The sequence below is a fragment of the Procambarus clarkii genome, chromosome 94, assembly GCF_040958095.1.
Source record: "Procambarus clarkii isolate CNS0578487 chromosome 94, FALCON_Pclarkii_2.0, whole genome shotgun sequence".
NCBI lineage: Eukaryota > Metazoa > Arthropoda > Malacostraca > Decapoda > Cambaridae > Procambarus > Procambarus clarkii.
This window is the reverse complement of record NC_091243.1, coordinates 6394929-6414803: the sequence shown is the minus strand read 5'-3', so window position 1 is coordinate 6414803 and position 19875 is coordinate 6394929. Positions and strand designations below refer to the sequence as shown.

Sequence of the window (19875 nt, the reverse complement as noted above, 5' to 3'; positions counted from 1 at the left end):
CACCAACTAGAGAACTCGCCCATCACATTTGACGGTCATCACACAAAAGTGGGTCTACTCTTCCTGACACTTATCCAGCCCTTGCCGTGGCACACCTTGCGTCCTGACACTTACCCAGTCCTTGCCGTGGCACACCTTGCGTCCTGACACTTACCCAGCCCTTGCCGTGGCACTCAGAGCACTGGAGGGACCCAGTGCCTTTGCAGCGGTGGCATTCCTTGACCGAGGCGGTGTGAGGGACCTGGACCACCTTGACCTCGTCGTGGAAGAGGTGTGCCGGTTGAGCCTCCACGTCCCAGGGCAGCGGAGCGGCGCCGTTGGAAGGTCCGTCGACGTCACCACCTCCATAAGGGGTGAAGGCCCACGATGTCTCCCGCTTCTCCGTGAAGGTCTGCAGCTCATACTGCCGGGGACACGAGTCTGGTGAGCTGGTCATACTGCTAGGGGCGTGAGTCAGGGAAGATGGTCATACTGCTAGGGGCGTGAGTCAGGGGAGATGGTCATACTGCTAGGGGCGTGAGTCTGGTGGGCTGGTCATACTGCCGGGGACACGAGTCTGGTGAGCTGGTCATACTGCTAGGGGCGTGAGTCAGGGGAGATGGTCATACTGCCGGGGACACGAGTCTGGTGAGCTGGTCATACTGCTAGGGGCGTGAGTCAGGTGAGCTGGTCATACTGCTAGGGGCGTGAGTCAGGGGAGCTGGTCATACTGCTAGGAGCGTGAGTCTGGTGAGATGGTCATACTGCTAGGGGCGTGAGTCAGGGAAGATGGTCATACTGCTAGGGGCGTGAGTCAGGGAAGATGGTCATACTGCTAGGGGCGTGAGTCAGGGGGAGATGGTCATACTGCTAGGGGCGTGAGTCAGGGGGAGATGGTCATACTGCTAGGGGCGTGAGTCAGGGGGAGATGGTCATACTGCTAGGGGCGTGAGTCAGGGAAGATGGTCATACTGCTAGGGGCAGTATGACCATCATACTTTCTATACAATCAGTCAGGGAAGATGGTCATACTGCTAGGGGCGTGAGTCAGGGGAGATGGTCATACTGCTAGGGACGTGAGTAATTAAGAATGGAAAGTCAATCTAGAACAACAGTTTATCATATCAGCAAGAGATGTTAGCAATATATAAATACAAAAATGCCAATAGAACTTATAAAGTATGACACAGCAAAAAACGAATCCTTTTTCCAGATATATCCAACAAACATGCCAATAAGATGCCCGGATAAGACCGGGCCAGGGGAAAGGGAGACATGTCAAGTTACTAACAATGACAAAGAAATGGATAGTATTTTAAGTATAAATGTTGATATTATGCCTGCAGTTGAACAATTCTGTGTATAGATGGTGAAAAGGACAATTTGACTAGTTTAGTGGTTATCAGGGAGGACGTTATCAATCAAATAGAACAATTAAAGCAAAATACGTCTCCAGGGTCACGAAGCATTCGCCAGGGTGCTTAAAGAATGTAAGGAGGACCTTAGTGAGCTTTTGTTTTGCGTATTAAATAAACCATTGGAATCGAGTAGCAGAATCATGGAGGGCTGCAAATGTTGTGCCGATTTTTAAAGAAAGAGAGATCACTCATGTCCCACTTTCGTCAAATTTGCTTAATAGCTATTGAAGGATAATTGCTTGAATCGGTAATTGCAAAAGTCATTCCTTAACATTTTGAAAAACACAGTTTAAGCGGCAAGTGCTCAATATAATGTACCTGCAAGAATATGGCATCAACATGTCTACAGTAGACGTCAGGTTTCAGGTTCCTGTCGACAAGGACTTTCTGGTCGACAGTAGTCCTTGTCGACTCTGTAAAAAATTAGCGAATAGAATACCCCCATTGCGACGCCATCAACTTGTTTCTATATGTGACCATCTGAGCTGAAGAAGAGAACCACTTTAGCACATGCTTCCAGTAGCTTCCTTAGTGTACATTCTAGCATGCCAATATCTACAAGACTGCTAGCAGTATACATACATACCAACATACATACATACATATACATACATACATACATATACATACATACACTCTGTAGGACCCTTAATAGATGAAGGTAACCAAGTTATAATGGACGACAAAAGGGAATCAAACACTAATATTTTACAACAGTGTTCACACTAGGAAGGTCAGAAACAAACTAAAAGACTCAAAAACCCCAGGTGTGGATGGGATCCAATCCAGAGTTCAGAGTTGTATCGGAACTGGCAGAAGAACTACGCCCACCGCTGAAATTATTGTTCACAAAATCTCTGGGCCAAGGAATAGTCCCCCCTTGAGTGGAAATATGCAAATGTCACCCCTATTTTCAAACAAGGCAGAAAGAGCTCAGCAGAAGACTACCGGCTGGTCAGCTTGACACCACACACATGCAAGCTCACGGAGACAATTGTCAGGAAATCATTCACCATCTTTCAGTGAATATTCTTGTACAATCGACACAGCATGGGATTGTTAAAAACAGATCCTGCCTTACAAACCTGCTCACATTTTTGGAAACGGTAACCAGCAACACCACTGTGTCAACAAAATTATTCGCACACCCTCCGTCACTATGTGATGGAGTGCGAAAAGATACGTGAATTTAGAGACAATTCTATAACCAATGTTCCAGCGATGTGTAAATATTTCATTCAAAATTATCTGCTACCAGAAATTTTAGCCAAATATCCCCAGTTTGCTAACTGTAGGTAGTAACTAAGTGATTGTAACCTATCCACCGCTGCCCACTGGATGGAGGGCGGTGTGCAGGACAAACATATATATTTTGACACTAGCTCTCCACATATGTCAGTTGCTTAATTTAGAACCTGTACTTGAGGTCGATCTCGAACCCATTGTTGATGTGACGACTTATATTGAATTTTGTAACTAGCTCATCAAGATTGTAACTTGCTTAGCTAAATGAATTGTGGGGTTCAGTCCCTGAGCCCATTATGTGCCTCTGTATCCCTTTCCACTACCGCCCACAAGATGGGTATGGGGTGCATAATAAATGAACTAAAAAAAAAATAAAAACCAACTTGCCTTGACGATCCTCTCCAGGTGGATTTTAAAACCTAATAGAATTTTGGCGTTTGCGGCTTCGGCGGGTAGGCGGTTTCATGGGTTTATAGCCCCGAAGGTGAAAAAGCCTCTCCTGTTCTCAGTCCTACATTGAGGTTTGTTGAGCTTGAAACCGTTACTCCTTGTTTGTGTTACCTCTGACCTTTTGAAGAAAATACCCGGATCAACATCCTCTAACTTGTTCAGTATTTTAAAAGTTTCGATAAGATCCGCCCTGTCATGCCTGATTTGCAGGGTTGCTGGCCCTGTGGCCCTCAGCCGTTCCTCGTACGTGAGTTGACAGCTCTTGTGTTTGTATGCAAGAAGGTTCACTGGGCCGTGAGAGTACATAACGTTGGAGCGCTACATTATTGCAAAACCTGGTGTGCAGTCTTAACTCATACTTATTGACCACCTGTTGTCTTAACTCGTACTTATTGACCACCTGCAGTCTTAACTCGTACTTATTGACCACCTGCAGTCTTAACTCGTACTTATTGACCACCTGTTGTCTTAACTCATACTTATTTACCACCTGTTGTCTTAACTCATACTTACTGACCACCTGTTGTCTTAACTCGTACTTACTGACCACCTGTTGTCTTAACTCGTACTTACTGACCACCTGTTGTCTTAACTCGTACTTACTGACCACCTGTTGTCTTAACTCGTACTTATTGACCACCTGTTGTCTTAACTCGTACTTACTGACCACCTGTTGTCTTAACTCGTACTTACTGACCACCTGTTGTCTTAACTCGTACTTATTGACCACCTGTTGTCTTAACTCGTACTTACTGACCACCTGTTGTCTTAACTCGTACTTACTGACCACCTGTTGTCTTAACTCGTACTTATTTACCACCTGTTGTCTTAACTCATACTTATTTACCACCTGTTGTCTTAACTCATACTTACTGACCACCTGCTGTCTTAACTCGTACTTATTGACCACCTGTTGTCTTAACTCATACTTACTGACCACCTGTTGTCTTAACTCGTACTTATTTACCACCTGTTGTCTTAACTCGTACTTATTTACCACCTGTTGTCTTAACTCATACTTATTTACCACCTGTTGTCTTAACTCATACTTACTGACCACCTGCTGTCTTAACTCGTACTTATTGACCACCTGTTGTCTTAACTCGTACTTATTTACCACCTGCAGTCATAACTCATACTTATTGACCACCTGTTGTCTTAACTCTTACTTATTTACCACCTGTTGTCTTAACTCATACTTATTGACCACCTGTTGTCTTAACTCTTACTTATTGACCACCTGTTGTCTTAACTCATACTTATTGACCACCTGTTGTCTTAACTCTTACTTATTTACCACCTGTTGTCTTAACTCTTACTTATTGACCACCTGCTGTCTTAACTTATACTTATTTCCCACTTCTAAACCTTTTCTTTCGCATGTACCTCTCCAGTTCTTTACTTAAAAAAATATATATATTGTATAAAATGCGTTATACATTTTAGGAAAGAGACCCTTAAGAGAGATTCGATGTCTAATCCCTGATCTACCTCAAAATAACAACACAATCTGGCTTTACGGGGGTTTCATTTGGCTTTGCTCTATGACTTACGCCATAGAGCAAAGTTTGCCTAACTCAAACTGGAGAGAAAAACGTCTACACCTTTTTGGAAAAAGATATTTTATTCACTTTCAATATCTAGTTCCCTGTCTATCTATCCTCCCAGGACAAAATTGACTTCCCCACCTCCTCCAAAAAAAAAAAAAACTTGCGCCATAGAGCAAAGGTTGCCGAACTAAAAATATAATGTCGAAACATTTCAGGAAACAATTTCGCTGGATTCTATAAAGTGACTCCCGCCAGTTAACCCGCGCTTGACTCAACGTCCAGACAGAATTCGCTAGAAAAACGGCGACAATGTAGATAATTATTTTTACCAAGACCAACTTTTAGGTTGGCAAAGATTATTCTTTTAGGTATTTCGAAAAAAATAGGTGCTCTTTGACATTAGATTATATTTTTCTAAACGTTGAACAAAACACACATAAATTACGAAGAAACTATGTACTCATCTAGTTGTGCTTGCGGGGGTTGAGCTCTGGCTCTTTGGTCCCGCTTCTCAACCGTCAATCAACTGGTGTTCCTGAGCCTATTGGGCTCTATCATATCTGTACTTAAAACTGTATGGGGTCAGCATCCACCACATCATTTCGTAATGCATTCCACTTATCAATGGCTCATTTGGACACTCAATTTCCATCTGTGTTCCCTTGTACCAGTGCTCCTTGTGTTAAATAAACTGTCTTTGTCTATCCTGTGTGTGTGTGTGTGTGTGTGTGTGTGTGTGTGTGTGTGTGTGTGTGTGTGTGTGTGTGTGTGTGTGTGTGTGTGTGTGTGTGTGAGTAATAACCTACAATTCTGAGATGCTGGATGTGGCTGGTCATTCTAAATACCTGGTATGTGTGACTGACAAAAGATAAATTCGAGCAATTGAAGTGGTTGGTGCACGGAAAGCGCCAGTGAAGATGCACCACCATTCTGGGGTTATGAACGTGAACAATCAACAGTTAGAGCGGCAGAAGAGGATGATGTGAAGGGGCATGTGTAATGTTAGAGGAACAGGTGAAGGATGCACATGTGTGTGTGAGAGAGAATGGTCGCTCAGTTCCCACAGCTGACTTCAAGTGGCACATCCCAGAACATCTGCAATTGGAAAAAAAGAGAGTCGAGAAAGTTACCCCCTGTGCTCTTAAGTGCTTTAATGCATTCTATGTGCATGGATTCATGCTTTAGTGCATTCTATGTGCATGGATTCATGCTTTAGTGCATTCTATGTGCATGGATTCATGCTTTAGTGCATTCTATGTGCATGGATTCATGCTTTAGTGCATTCTATGTGCATGCACTCATGCTTTAGTGCATTCTATGTGCATGCACTCATGCTTTAGTGCATTATATGTGCATGCATTCATGCTTTAGTGCATTCTATGTGCATGCACTCATGCTTTAGTGCATTCTATGTGCATGCACTCATGCTTTAGTGCATTATATGTGCATGGATTCATGCTTTAGTGCATTCTATGTGCATGGATTCATGCTTTAGTGCATTCTATGTGCATGAATTCATGCTTTAGAGCATTCCATGTGCATTCCTTCAAGCTTTAATGTATTCCATGTGTTCAATGTCCCGACACTGAATAAATTCTTTCTAATGTCTCTGTGGCTCATTTGGGTATTCAGTTTCCGCCTCTGATCTCCACGCCCCGGGGAACGACCCACTCCATATATACTCTGTCAAAGTCTGAACCATCAATACCTGGAGAACACGCAGAGTAGTTTCTGGGAGCAGTTCTATTCTCCAACCCCCCCCCCCCCCAGCCTGGGGTCAGGAGTGTCTTGTGGTAACGTGGTTCCATCAGGCTGTTGCTTGAAGGAGCCCGCAGGCCTACATCTCCACTACACCTCGGCAGGTCCGGTACTTTTTGCAAGGGGGGGGGGGGAGCCGTCTCTAATTTTCTATTGATATACTTGAGAATATAAACAATTATTACCCTTCTGGTTTAAAAATTCAGACATGATCTTATTCTCTTTTTTTTCGAACAGGCACCGGGCTAGTACTGGCGTTGAATTATTGTTCTTCCCTGTTGATGCCTTGGTGTTCTGGATAACAATGTTATGCAGATGGTATTTATCTCTGACCCTTGTCCACTTCGGGGCCAAGCAGCTAGAACTTGCTTAGAACTGTTCACCGAAATTGTCAGTTAAAACATATTTCCAGCTCCATGAACACATTCCTGGCCAGAGGGAAACTCCGTGAACACATTCCTAGCCAGCAGGGACCTCGGTGAACACATTCCTAGCCAGCGGGGACCTCGGTGAACACATTCCTAGCCAGCAGTTTCTTCAGCGAACACATTCCTAGCCCACGGGGACCTCGGGGAACACATTCCTGGCCAGCGGAGAGCTCAGGGAACATATTCCTAGCCAACGGGGACCTCAGGGAACACATTCCTGGCCAGCGGGGACCTCAGGGAACACATTCCTAGCCAGCGGGGACCTCAGGGAACACATTCCTAGCCAACGGGGACCTCAGGGAACACATTCCTAGCCAGCGGGGACCTCAGGGAACACATTCCTGGCCAGCGGGGACCTCAGGGAACACATTCCTAGCCAACGAGGACCTCAGGGAACACATTCCTGGCCAGCGGGGACCTCAGGGAACACATTCCTGGCCAGTGGGGACCTCAGGGAACACATTCCTAGCCAGCGGGGACCTCAGCGAACACATTCCTAGCCAACGGGGGCCTCAGGGAACACATTCCTAGCCAACGAGGACCTCAGGGAACACATTCCTGGCCAGAGGGGACCTCAGGGAACACATTCCTGGCCAACGGGACGTCTGACAACAACACGAGGCTCTGATGAGGGGGATACGCGATGGATTTCCGATAAGATGCGAGAGGTTGCCTTCCTGTCTTCACTTTTAATTTCTTGGAAGCCAGAGCGTTGCAACACTGCCGCCGGTGTTGTCACCAGTCTGTTATGCTGCTGTATTTATCCCTCAGACTCTCGGGGCGAAGATCCCAGCATTCTCCAGCTGGGGGAGAGAATGAGTTTTTTTTGTCTCCCTTGTCTGCGTTGTGTAGAGGCGCGTCCACAGTGTCTTGGAGGAGAGAGCTGACGATTCAGGGGTTTTTTCATTAATATAGTGATTCCTTTGTGGGGGAGGAGGGTGCGTGTGGGGCCGTGCTTGTGGCCAGTACTGACAGTCTGGTTTGCACGAGCCTTTGTTTGCTTCTTGGTAATTCGTTCGTGTTTAAGCAGAAATAATTTTTTTTGTTTTGTTTTTTCGCAGGCGGTGGGTACAGGACATGGCGATTTCTGATTCTTGTTAGTGGACTTTGTATACCCCGTTCTCAGAGGTTAAAATAAATTAACCCTGTTGGTTTTCCTTTGGAACAATGCCCGTTAATCTGTTTACAACTAAGTGCCTCCCTGAAACACTTAGTTGCCTACCTGGTTGATGGGGTTCTGGGAGTTCTTCTACTCCCCAAGCCCGGCCCGGGGCCAGACTTGACTTGTGAGAGTTTGGCCCACCAGGCTGTTGCTTGGAGCGGCCCGCAGGCCCACATACCCACCACAGCCTGGTTGCCTAAGTTGCCTAAGCGGGACGAACCTCCCTGTCCAGGGGCTCGAACTCAGCTAGTTCCGCTTAGCAGCAGTAACTTGCCGTACATGGATATTTATAAGCCAAGGTTGTATATATACCTATATATTTCATTCACCTTGGGCACTAGGAGCCTCGAACACCTGACCTCCAGCACAGAAGAGTTCGCTATCAACTGCGCTACTGGGCTAGCATGAAAAGGGAAGAATACCAACTAACTGCTAACCAATGGAACTTGCCATCCTGAGGCTGCAACTCGGTAACAAGAGAATTAGGTGATCCACGCCCTGAGTCATATAATTTATTACTTAATTTTTGGTATCTTTTTATTTACTAATTTACTGTTAATAAAACAAAAACATTCCCTTCACATCTGGGCCCAACCACTTGGGGTGGATGGTAGAGCGACGGTCTCGCTTCATGCAGGTCGGCGTTCAATCCCCGATTGTCCAAGTGGTTGGGCACCATTCCTTCTCCTCGTCCCATCCCAAATCCTTATCCTGACCCCTTCCAAGTGTTATATAGTCGTAATGGCATGGCGCTTTCCCCCCGATAGTTCCCTTCTCTTCCCTTCCCTTCACATCTAGCTTAATGGTTACAAATAGTCGGCATGTATTTAGAAATTATTGTATTAATATAATTTTTTGTGTTTTATTAAGTTAACGAAAACGTTACATTTTGCTGTTTTAAAATACATTCACAACTGAAAATATTACGTTGTAATAGAATAACACTGATTTTATTTCCTAATTTAATGCCAAACTTGAACTTTCTTTTTGGAACAACTGAATTCGTGGTCGCATTTTTGATAATACACTCACGATCCTCTTCTATATATATATCAATCTATTCCCCCAATTCGTTTGTTTTTATTCGTTAAACACGAAAATGCTGCCTCAGACAAGCACGAAATTGAGAACTGTACCCATATGTTTACAGCTTTTTGGGAGACCGCAGTGAGTTTAGTTGATTTATTATGCACCTCAAGATAATTATGCACCTTGTGGGCGGTAGTGGAAAGGGTTACAGAGGCACATAATGGGCTCAGGGAATGAATGAAAACTGGTTTTACTTACATAAAAAAACATGTAATTCAACTTGAATGTTACTTGAATTTTTAGTGTGCGACCACACACACACACACACTTCAGTTGCTGTCAACAGGTGTTCCTCCTGCAGGCTGAGCAGAGTGTCTGCTGCAGGCCGAGCAGAGTGTCTGAGCTGCTTGGGTACCCCAGGAAAGGGTTCTTGACCCCACCACACTCCTCCCACCACAAGAACGGGAAGCATCTCCACTAACCTCAAGCCTCTACACAAGTCTCTCTCTCTCTCGCCTCCACCCAAGTAAGACTGTACTGCCTTAAATAATAAGAAGTCATCCGCATACCTGACGGGCTCACCATAGCCCGTGCTACATGGACACTTCGTTCTGAGTAGCTAAATCTGAAACAACAACGACAACAACAACCGAATACCTCATCCAGCAAGACTTTCTAAATGCTTCCTTCTTTTATTAATTGCCAACGTTGTCACCTCAGTGTAACTGTTGAGTGTTTTGACTGTGACAACGGCGCTGTAGAGTGTGTGTTGCCTGTGACAACGGCGCTGTAGAGTGTGTGTTGCCTGTGACAACGGCGCTGTAGAGTGTGTGTTGCCTGTGACAACGGCGCTGTAGAGTGTGTGTTGCCTGTGACAACGGCGCTGTAGAGTGTGTGTTGACTGTGACAACGGCGCTGTAGAGTGTGTGTTGCCTGTGACAACGGCGCTGTAGAGTGTGTGTTGCCTGTGACAACGGCGCTGTAGAGTGTGTGTTGACTGTGACAACGGCGCTGTAGAGTGTGTTGCCTGTGACAACGGCGCTGTAGAGTGTGTGTTGACTGTGACAACGGCGCTGTAGAGTGTGTGTTGACTGTGACAACGGCGCTGTAGAGTGTGTGTTGCCTGTGACAACGGCGCTGTAGAGTGTGTGTTGCCTGTGACAACGGCGCTGTAGAGTGTGTGTTGCCTGTGACAACGGCGCTGTAGAGTGTGTGTTGCCTGTGACAACGGCGCTGTAGAGTGTGTGTTGACTGTGACAACGGCGCTGTAGAGTGTGTGTTGACTGTGACAACGGCGCTGTAGAGTGTGTGTTGCCTGTGACAACGGCGCTGTAGAGTGTGTGTTGACTGTGACAACGGCGCTGTAGAGTGTGTGTTGCCTGTGACAACGGCGCTGTAGAGTGTGTGTTGACTGTGACAACGGCGCTGTAGAGTGTGTGTTGACTGTGACAACGGCGCTGTAGAGTGTGTGTTGCCTGTGACAACGGCGCTGTAGAGTGTGTGTTGCCTGTGACAACGGCGCTGTAGAGTGTGTGTTGACTGTGACAACGGCGCTGTAGAGTGTGTGTTGCCTGTGACAACGGCGCTGTAGAGTGTGTGTTGACTGTGACAACGGCGCTGTAGAGTGTGTGTTGACTGTGACAACGGCGCTGTAGAGTGTGTGTTGACTGTGACAACGGCACTGTAGCGAGTGTGTTGACTGTGACAACGGCACTGTAGCGAGTGTGTTGACTGTGACAACGGCGCTGTAGAGTGTGTGTTGACTGTGACAACGGCACTGTAGCGAGTGTGTTGACTGTGACAACGGCACTGTAGCGAGTGTGTTGACTGTGACAACGGCGCTGTAGTAAATACATACAAGTATCTACATCATACTGACGCTGATAAAACAATAACAATAGATTAGTATTCAGAGGAACACATTTTGAATTTTGATCCGAGAAAGTTATCCCAATTCTGCATAGTTCAGTAGTAAGTCTTATTTTGGCGCATTACTGAGGGTCGTTCACCAGACATGAGGAACGACATTGACAAGTTGTTCTAAGGTAGAACGTAAGGTAGTTTACTGCTAGAATCCACTCAGTAAAACATTTAAACTATTGGGACCGACTGACATGCTTAAATCTGTATTTCCTTGAGCGCAGGCGGGAGAGATACATAATAATTTACACGTGGAAAATAGTAGAGGGGCTGGTCCCAAACCTGCACACAGAAATAACACCACATGAGACCAGAAGGTATGGCAGGATGTGCAGAATACCCCCGTTGAAAAGCAGAGGTGCAACAGGTACTCTGAGAGAGAACTCTTATCAACATCAGAGGCCCGAGACTGTTCAACACGCTGCCGCTATACATAAGGGGCATAACTGGCAGACTCCTCAGTGTGTTCAAGAGAGAACTTGAAAAGCACCTCTAAAGGATACCTGATCAACCAGGCTGTGACTCATACGTCAGGCTGCGAGCAGCCGCGTCCAACAGCCTGGTTGACCAGTCCACCAACCAGGAGACCTGGTCGACGACCGGGCCGCGGGGACGCTAAACCCCGAAAACACCTCAAGGTAACCTCTAGGCAAGGTGCTGAACACCCTGCAACACAGATAATACCAAGGGCCAAATATATTCACGTTCTGAAACGAGAATAATGAGAGGCGATTTAACACAAGTGTTTAAAATTAACAGAGGTCACGACAAGACCAACGAGCCTAGGAAATGCCTTAATATTTACACACTCACTCACCACACGCAATAGTGATTTGGCAGTTTTAGAAAACGCTTTCGCTCCACCGAAGCCAAATTCGTTTTCTTTAATCACGTAACCAAAAAATATATATAGTAAAGTAATTAGGGGCAATAACGTGTAAACATATATAATATATATATATGCTAAGTACTGTACATTATCCAAATATGCGCAATATAATCTTTGTCCAGTTCAATCTCAACCAGTGTTGGGTCAAGACATACCACATCCACACAAGTATTCTAGATATATTTCCCCACACCCACAAGTATCCTGGAGACACACCCACAAGTATCCTGGAGACACACCCACAAGTATCCTGGAGACACACCCACAAGTATCCTGGAAGCATCCCTACGTGCTCACAAGTATCCTGGAGACACACCTACAATTATCCTGGAAGCATCCCTACGTGCTCACAAGTATCCTGGAGACACACCCACAATTATCCTGGAAGCATCCCTACGTGCTCACAAGTATCCTGGAGACACACCTACAATTATCCTGGAAGCATCCCTACGTGCTCACAAGTATCCTAGAAACAAACCTACAATTATCCTGGAAGCATCCCCCACAGCATGGGTTCAGGGAAGGCAAGTCGTGTCTCACGGGCTTAATAGAATTCTATGACCAAGCAACAAACATTAAGCAAGAAAGAGAAGGATGGGCAGACTACATTTTCTTGGACTGCCAGAATGCTTTTGACACTGTATCCCATAAGAGACTGTTTCATAAGTTGGATAAACATGTTGGAGTAAGTGGTAGGTGCTCCAATGAATAAGGGAGTACTTAAACAACTGGAAACAGAGTTACTGTGAGGGGTGAGACCTCAGACTGGCGTGATGTCACTAGCGGAGTCCCGCAGGGTTCTGTACTCGGACCTATCCTGTTTTTGATGTACGCGAATGATCTTCCAGAAGATATACTCATTCCTCTCAATGTTTGTTGATGATGTTCAAATTATGAGAAGGATTAAAACAGAGGAGGACAGCATGAGGCTACATGATGACCAGGACAGACTGAAGGAATGGTCCACCAAATGGCTACTAGAGTTTAACTCGAGCAAGTTCAAAGTGCTGAAGATAGGCGTAGGGAGCAAGAAACCAAACACTAGGTACCAGCTGGGAGAGGAAATCCTTCAGGAGCCAGGAATAAAGATCTGGGGGGGGGGGGGGTTGATATCACACTAGACCTGCCCCCTGAAGTCCAAATCATAAGGATAACATCAGCGGCGTATGCAAAGCTGGCGAACATAATAACCGTCTTCATAAACTTGTGTAAGGAATCATTCAGAACCTTGTTTACTTCATATCTCAGACCAATATTGGAATACGCGGCTCCAGCCTAGACTCCACATCTAGTGAAACACAAAACGAAGGTAGGAACGGTTTAGAGGTATGCCATCAGGCTAGTCCTTAAGCCGAGAGGAATGAGTTACGAGGAAAGATTACTAGAAAATGAACCTCACGACACTGAAAGACAGAAGAGATTGGGGAGACATGATCACTTCCTGTAAAATTCTCAGAGGAATTGGAAGGGTAGATAAAGATAGAGAGTTTATCACGGGTGGTAGGCGAACAAAGGGACACAGGTGGAGACTGAGTACCCAGATGAGCCACAGGGACGTTAGAAAGAATGTTTTCAGTGTCAGAGTAGTTAACAGGTGGAATGCATTAGGGGGTGATGTGGTGGAGGCTGACTCCATACACAGTTTCAAACGTAGATATGATAGAGCCCAATAGGCTCAGGAACTTGTACATCAGTTGATTGACAGTTGAGAGGCGGGACCAAAGAGCCAGAGCTCAACCCCCGCAAGCACAACTAGGCGAGTACACGCCCACAAGTATCCTGGCAACATCCCCCAAGTATCCTAGCAACATCCCCACAAGTATCCTAGCAACATCCCCCAAGTATCCTAGCAACATCCCCACAAGTATCCTAGCAACATCCCCACAAGTATCCTAGCAACATCCCACATACAGCACCAACCGTTCCTTTAACCGTCTGACGTACCTAGACACATTCAGTTCTCGGAAAGACAATGTCGAATAACAGGAATTCGGCTCAACGTTTAATTTTGTTTGGTTGTGTTAGCTTGACCCGTCGTGCTGTTGCTCCGTCCCCCCCGGACCACACACCAACCCTCGTAATGATGCAAATTAAGGAAAATAGTCGTCCAGGGGCGACATATATGAGAGATGAAGCACCGACCCTCCACCCCGCCTCTCTCAGGCACATATATCATCTGTGGTTGTAATGAAGTCGTGGATCACTGTTGGGTCCCCCCGCCGCCGCCGACCCCGTCGGGGTAGTAATATGACTGCGGGCCGTCGCTGGGTGCCTGGCCGCCAGAACCACAATAACACAATGGTGTTATTGTAGTTCTTCTGGTGTATGTGCTCGGCGGGTCATGTGATTCAGAGTGGTTAGGAGGCTAGATTGGGGTTAGGTTTCGGGTGAGGGGTTAGGGATAGGGGCGGTAGGGGCGGGGATATTAGCTGGCTAATAACACGGCAGTTTCCATATAGCTGACTTTCCCCGGATGTTACTTACCTCAGCTGTGACTTTCCTCCAGCTGATTTGTATTGCCCATTTTCTTTGTCATATGCGGGACCACGTTAATGTTTAAAATACATGTTTATGTTTTAATTACAGACTGCCTTAAATTAGCGTCCGTCCCGGGAAGGCTCCGAGTGGGCGAGGGCAAGTCCCCCAGTCACAGAAAACGGTCGCAGGAGCATGGAACATAAACGACCATTTTTATATTTGTTAGTGTCGCGCATTAGGACTAAGCTAATGCAAGTTACTAGTCTAATACATAACAGTAGCATAACGGGGATGAGACACTAAAATAGCGTGCAGGCTGGTCAGTTGCTCTCTACGAGCTCTCACACCGTTTTCTCTCATCTCTACCGTGTCGCGTGTGGGACTCAAGTAACCTCATATACACAAGAGAAATGCTTTACGCTAAGCTGACCGATCACAGTTCTGTGTCATACAAGACATTTACAACAGAGTTATACACAACAATCAAAATTCTTAACATTTGTACGATGGGTGATATAAGCGAGTCGCGTTACGTCCACTTAAAACGCCAGATTCACGAGCAGTTACGCAAGTACTTACGAACGTGTACATCTTTCCTCAATCTTTGATGGCTTTGGTTACATTTATTAAACAGTTAACAAGCATGGAAACTAACCAATCAACTGTTATTGTTATAAACAGCCTCCTGGGGCTACGGAGCTCATTAACTGTTTAATAATTGTAAACAAGGCCGCCAAAGATTGAGAAAAGATGTACAGGTTCGTAAGTGCCTGCGTACCCTCCAGGCTGTACCTCGGCCCTCCAGGCTTGCTGTACCTCGGCCCCTCCAGGCTTGCTGTACCTCGGCCCCTCCAGGCTTGCTGTACCTCGGCCCCTCCAGGCTTGCTGTACCTCGGCCCCTCCAGGCTTGCTGTACCTCGGCCCCTCCAGGCTTGCTGTACCTCGGCCCCTCCAGGCTTGCTGTACCTCGGCCCCTCCAGGCTTGCTGTACCTCGGCCCCTCCAGGCTTGCTGTACCTCGGCCCCTCCAGGCTTGCTGTACCTCGGCCCCTCCAGGTTTGCTGTACCTCGGCCCCTCCAGGCTTGCTGTACCTCGGCCCCTCCAGGCTTGCTGTACCTCGGCCCCTCCAGGCTTGCTGTACCTCGGCCCCTCCAGGCTTGCTGTACCGCGGCCCCTCCAGGCTTGCTGTACCTCGGCCCCTCCAGGCTTGCTGTACCTGGGTCCTCCAGGTTGACTATCCCCAGGATACAACCCACAACAGCTGCCTGACCCTCATATACCTACTAACTGCTGGGTGATCAAGAGGTCTCAGGTGGTAGGACGCATTGCCCAAAGGCATCAGCTGTCCTGTCACGGGAATTAAACCCGAGATTATCTCGTCTATGACTTAACTGTGAGGGCCACTGCCCCACAAAACCTATTACAACTGGTCAGTTGTTGTATTAAACATGAGACTATCTATATATTTACATGGAAAGGTAGGTGTGTGTGTGTGTGTGTGTGTGTGTGTGTGTGTGTGTGTGTGTGTGTGTGTGTGTGTGTGTGTGTGTGTGTGTGTGGTTCATTTCGAACATTTTATTTTGTTCATTTGTCATTATAATACACGACATACATAACACAAATCGTTATGTTCTGGAATTATAATGGTCCTGGAATTAAAATGGCGAGCGTTAACAGGACATATAATTTGTCCTGGTAACATAACACCGTATCTCTGGACACCCACCACCAGTAGTGGCCAGAGATATCCAAAATAGATATCTGTGTAAACTCAGTACAGTACAGCTGTGTTAGTGTAACAGAGTGTACTCCTGAAGTTGTCACACTGCTGACCAAACTTCGAACAATAACAATGGACAGATTTAGTGATGTAGTGTTACTTCACCCTCCAGATGGTAGAAGATATTTGCCAAGATTAGAAAATATCCAAAAGAAAATTAATAAAAAGTCACAATACTGTTGTGTTTAATGACATGTGTATTAAAGAAGACCTGCTCCCAAAATATACTATTTAATATTATATTATATTATATTATATTATATTATATATATATATATATATATATATATATATATATATATATATATATATATATATATATATACAAACCGTGGGGGGGTATATATATATATATATATATATATATATATATATATATATATATATATATATATATATATATATATATATATATATATATATATATATATATATGCGAACAAGCCTGAACGGTCTCCAGGCATATATGCAACTGAAAACTCACACACCAGAAGTGACTCGAACCCATACTGCCAGAAGCATTCTGCAACTGATGTACAGGATCCCTTAACCACTCGACCAACACGACCGGACAAAAGAGGATGGTAGCCGAGGCTAAATCCCCGTCCTCCCGCCGGCACTCTGATGGTAATCTTGGGCATGTATTTTATCAAATCACCTCATTCTTTGGGGCACACGTGAGAAACACAAATGCGAACAAGCCTGAACGGTCTTCAGGCATATATGCAACTGAAGTGATTTGATAAAATACCATGCCCAAGATTACCCATCAGTAATGGTAGCCGAATTAGCCTCGGCTACCATCCTCTTTTTGTCAGACACACATGCAACCAATGACACTCACTCCATTTTCTAGATATGGATATTACTTACCTGATGGGGTCAGTTGTTGACTCTTTACTACATTCGTTTATATTCAGCGTAATATCGAGACACATGTTATCTGCAGGGATGCACTGTGTCAACAATCCTGCTAGTGTTAAGATAGAAACTCAGATTTTCATGGAATATAAACAGGAACACAAAATACATGTTTACATTTTATCATTCGATCTTTTTGTAAATTTAGCCGGGCCAGATTATAAGCTTAGATCTGTAGTGGGGAAGCTCGGTCACGCCTCTTTAAGGAGCTCCTTTATTTGTGACTCACGTAGCACAACTCTGTGGCTACGAATGACCCGGAGCTCAACATTTTGCGAGACAAAGTGAATTGGCACTAATAGACACTGACACGGACCGTTTGGCCCTTTGATCTCTTGGTGGATCTACCCCTAAGGCCCCCCCGACTCCCCGAAAAACAGCTTGTGCGACTCGGGTACTCATGGTTCCATCAAAGTCTCAAGAGAGATCCAGGCACAATTGTAAGAATGTTGTTACTGAGATTTTGCATCCACTAGATAACAAGATGATGTTACTAGTTATAAACCCTGGCAGTGTGGTTGTGTGGTATACCAAACCGTGGGGGGGGGGGGTATACCAATCAGTGGGGGGGTATACCAAACCACGATAGACAGGAGGCTGCCGAGATATGCAGGAAATGAAGCACAAAGATCAAAATGGCGTTGACAAGCTTGGAGGAAGGCATCTTCCGCTTGAGATTGGAGGCGACGTTTGCTGACTCTCGCTACAGCGAGCGAGGTCTGGAAAGTTTCCCCGACTCTCGCTACAGCGAGCGAGGTCTGGAAAGTTTCCCCGACTCTCGCTACAGCGAGCGAGGTCTGGAAAGTTTCCCCGACTCTCGCTACAGCGAGCGAGGTCTGGAAAGTTTCCCCGACTCTCGCTACAGCGAGCGAGGTCTGGAAAGTTTCCCCGACTCTCGCTACAGCGAGCGTTCGTAAATTCTGAATAACAGAAGTAAAACTTTTCGACAAATAATTGTAAAAGTACCCCCCCCCCCAATAAAAAAAAAGCTCACAGCATTTTGGGCATTGAATACAAAATAAAATTGAGGGGTACAGCAGACAACATGGCCGATGGTTCCTTGTAAGCACACCTAACTCTTCTATTCATACCCCTTCGTCAGCCTACAGGGGGGGGGGTTTTGGTTCCGGGTTAGGGTCGTAGGCCTATACACTTCCGGAGGGTTATTAAGGCCACCGCAATAGCTTACTGACCAAACAGCAAGTATATTTTGAACTCATGCCAGGACGACAGTGTAAACGAAATGTTATTGTTGTGTTGATTTAGGGGCGACGACGATCGTGGGATCGGATGCGCCCCGGCTGCCCGACACCGGGAAATAGCGCAGGGATCGGGTCCCTATAGTTTCTTCAGGCCATAGACCCTACAAACTCCTCAGGCCACAAATTTTACAGTCTCTTCAGGCCACGGACATGACGGATGAAGCGGAAAACGCAATGTTGACACTCCGAGAAGTTGGGTACACCTCTCAGTGTTCGTGTCCCTGAATACTGCGTTCGTCTGCCTGCTCTTAGACACATCCCACTAATGTCCAGGAGCAAGGATAACTATAGCAGCAGGTATATAGGATAGAGAGTAAATATGGCAACAGGTATCTAGGACAGCGTGTAAATATGGCAACTGGTATCTAGGACAGCGTGTAAATATGGCAACTGGTATCTAGGACAGCGTGTAAATATGGCAACTGGTATCTAGGAGAGAGGGTAATTATGGCAAAATATATCCATGAGCGACAATAACTATGACAACAGGTATCCAGGAACGAGGGTAATTATGTCTCTACGTATCCATGACCGAGGATAATGATGGCAATATATCTATGAACGAGGGTAACTATGGCATAATATATTAACGAGCGAGTGCAACTTCTTAACAGGTGTCCATGAAGACGACGGTTATCTTGAGGTTATCTTGATATGATTTCGGGGCTTTAGTGTCCCCGCGGCCCGGTCCTCGACCAGGCCTCCACCCCTAGGAAGCAGCCCGTGAAAGCTGACTAACTCCCAGGTACCCATGTACTGCTAGGTAACAGGGGCATCAGGGTGAAAGAAACATTTTGCCCATTTGTCTCCGCCTCCACCGGGGATCGAACCCGGAACCTCAGGACTACGAATCCGAAGCGCTGTCCACCTAGCTGTCAGGCGCCCTAGACGGTAACTGACATTATTACTTTCAATGTTACAGTTAAATAGAGTATGATAAAATATACCCACAAGAACAAGACATAACTATATTAACATACTTGCCTACGAAAATATCACTATCGGTCTCCAAATAACAGAGCAACAGAAAATGGGGTCGCACGGGGGGCCACTTTTCTAAGATGTACTCACGTGAAAAGCGGAGTCGTAGCTTATCTTGGCGATGGCCATCTTCTTGGCAGCGCCGGATCCCCAACAGCAGCGGTCGGCCACGTGGGCCAAGAGTGCAGCCCGGGCCTGGTGGTCCGTGATCTGCGGCCCAGGAGGCAGGGGGCCGCGGGTCTCGGTGCGATCACGGTCTTCTTCGACGCCGCCATTTGGAGGCGGCACTGACACTGCCGAAGAGAAGAAAACTTTCATTGTGGAAGGTAACATTGTCGTTGAGGGATTTTGGAGGGGGGATGATAATGAGGTGGAAAGACAATGGCGGTGGTAAGGTCATCCTTGCGGTTATAGGAAGTCACAGTGTTACGACAGAGGGTCACGGATAGTGTAAATAAGACGTGTCACTACAGGGGGTTGCGTGACTACAGTGTGGGGCTGCGCACACGCACGGGGGGGACAGATGTGGTTAATCGTGCCACCACTCTACACACACGCGCTCTCACGAACATTTCAGTAGTTGTCATGCTCTACGCTAATCTCATGCATAAGCTGTACCAAATGG

General features: G+C 46.1%; 1 protein-coding gene across 3 annotated transcripts in view; it reads right to left on the bottom strand.

Annotated features, from left to right (window-relative positions):
- LOC123747267 (protein SSUH2 homolog) overlaps positions 1-19875 on the bottom strand; it is a 411115-nt gene that overhangs the window by 18370 nt on the left and 372870 nt on the right. For all 3 annotated transcript variants that reach the window (XM_069319781.1, XM_069319779.1, XM_069319778.1), the window contains exons 3-4: positions 19341-19543; positions 155-403 (exon numbers count right to left, since the gene is read on the bottom strand). In XM_069319781.1, coding sequence (XP_069175882.1) covers positions 155-403; positions 19341-19543 — 452 coding nt within the window. The remainder of the gene's footprint in view (positions 1-154; positions 404-19340; positions 19544-19875) is intronic.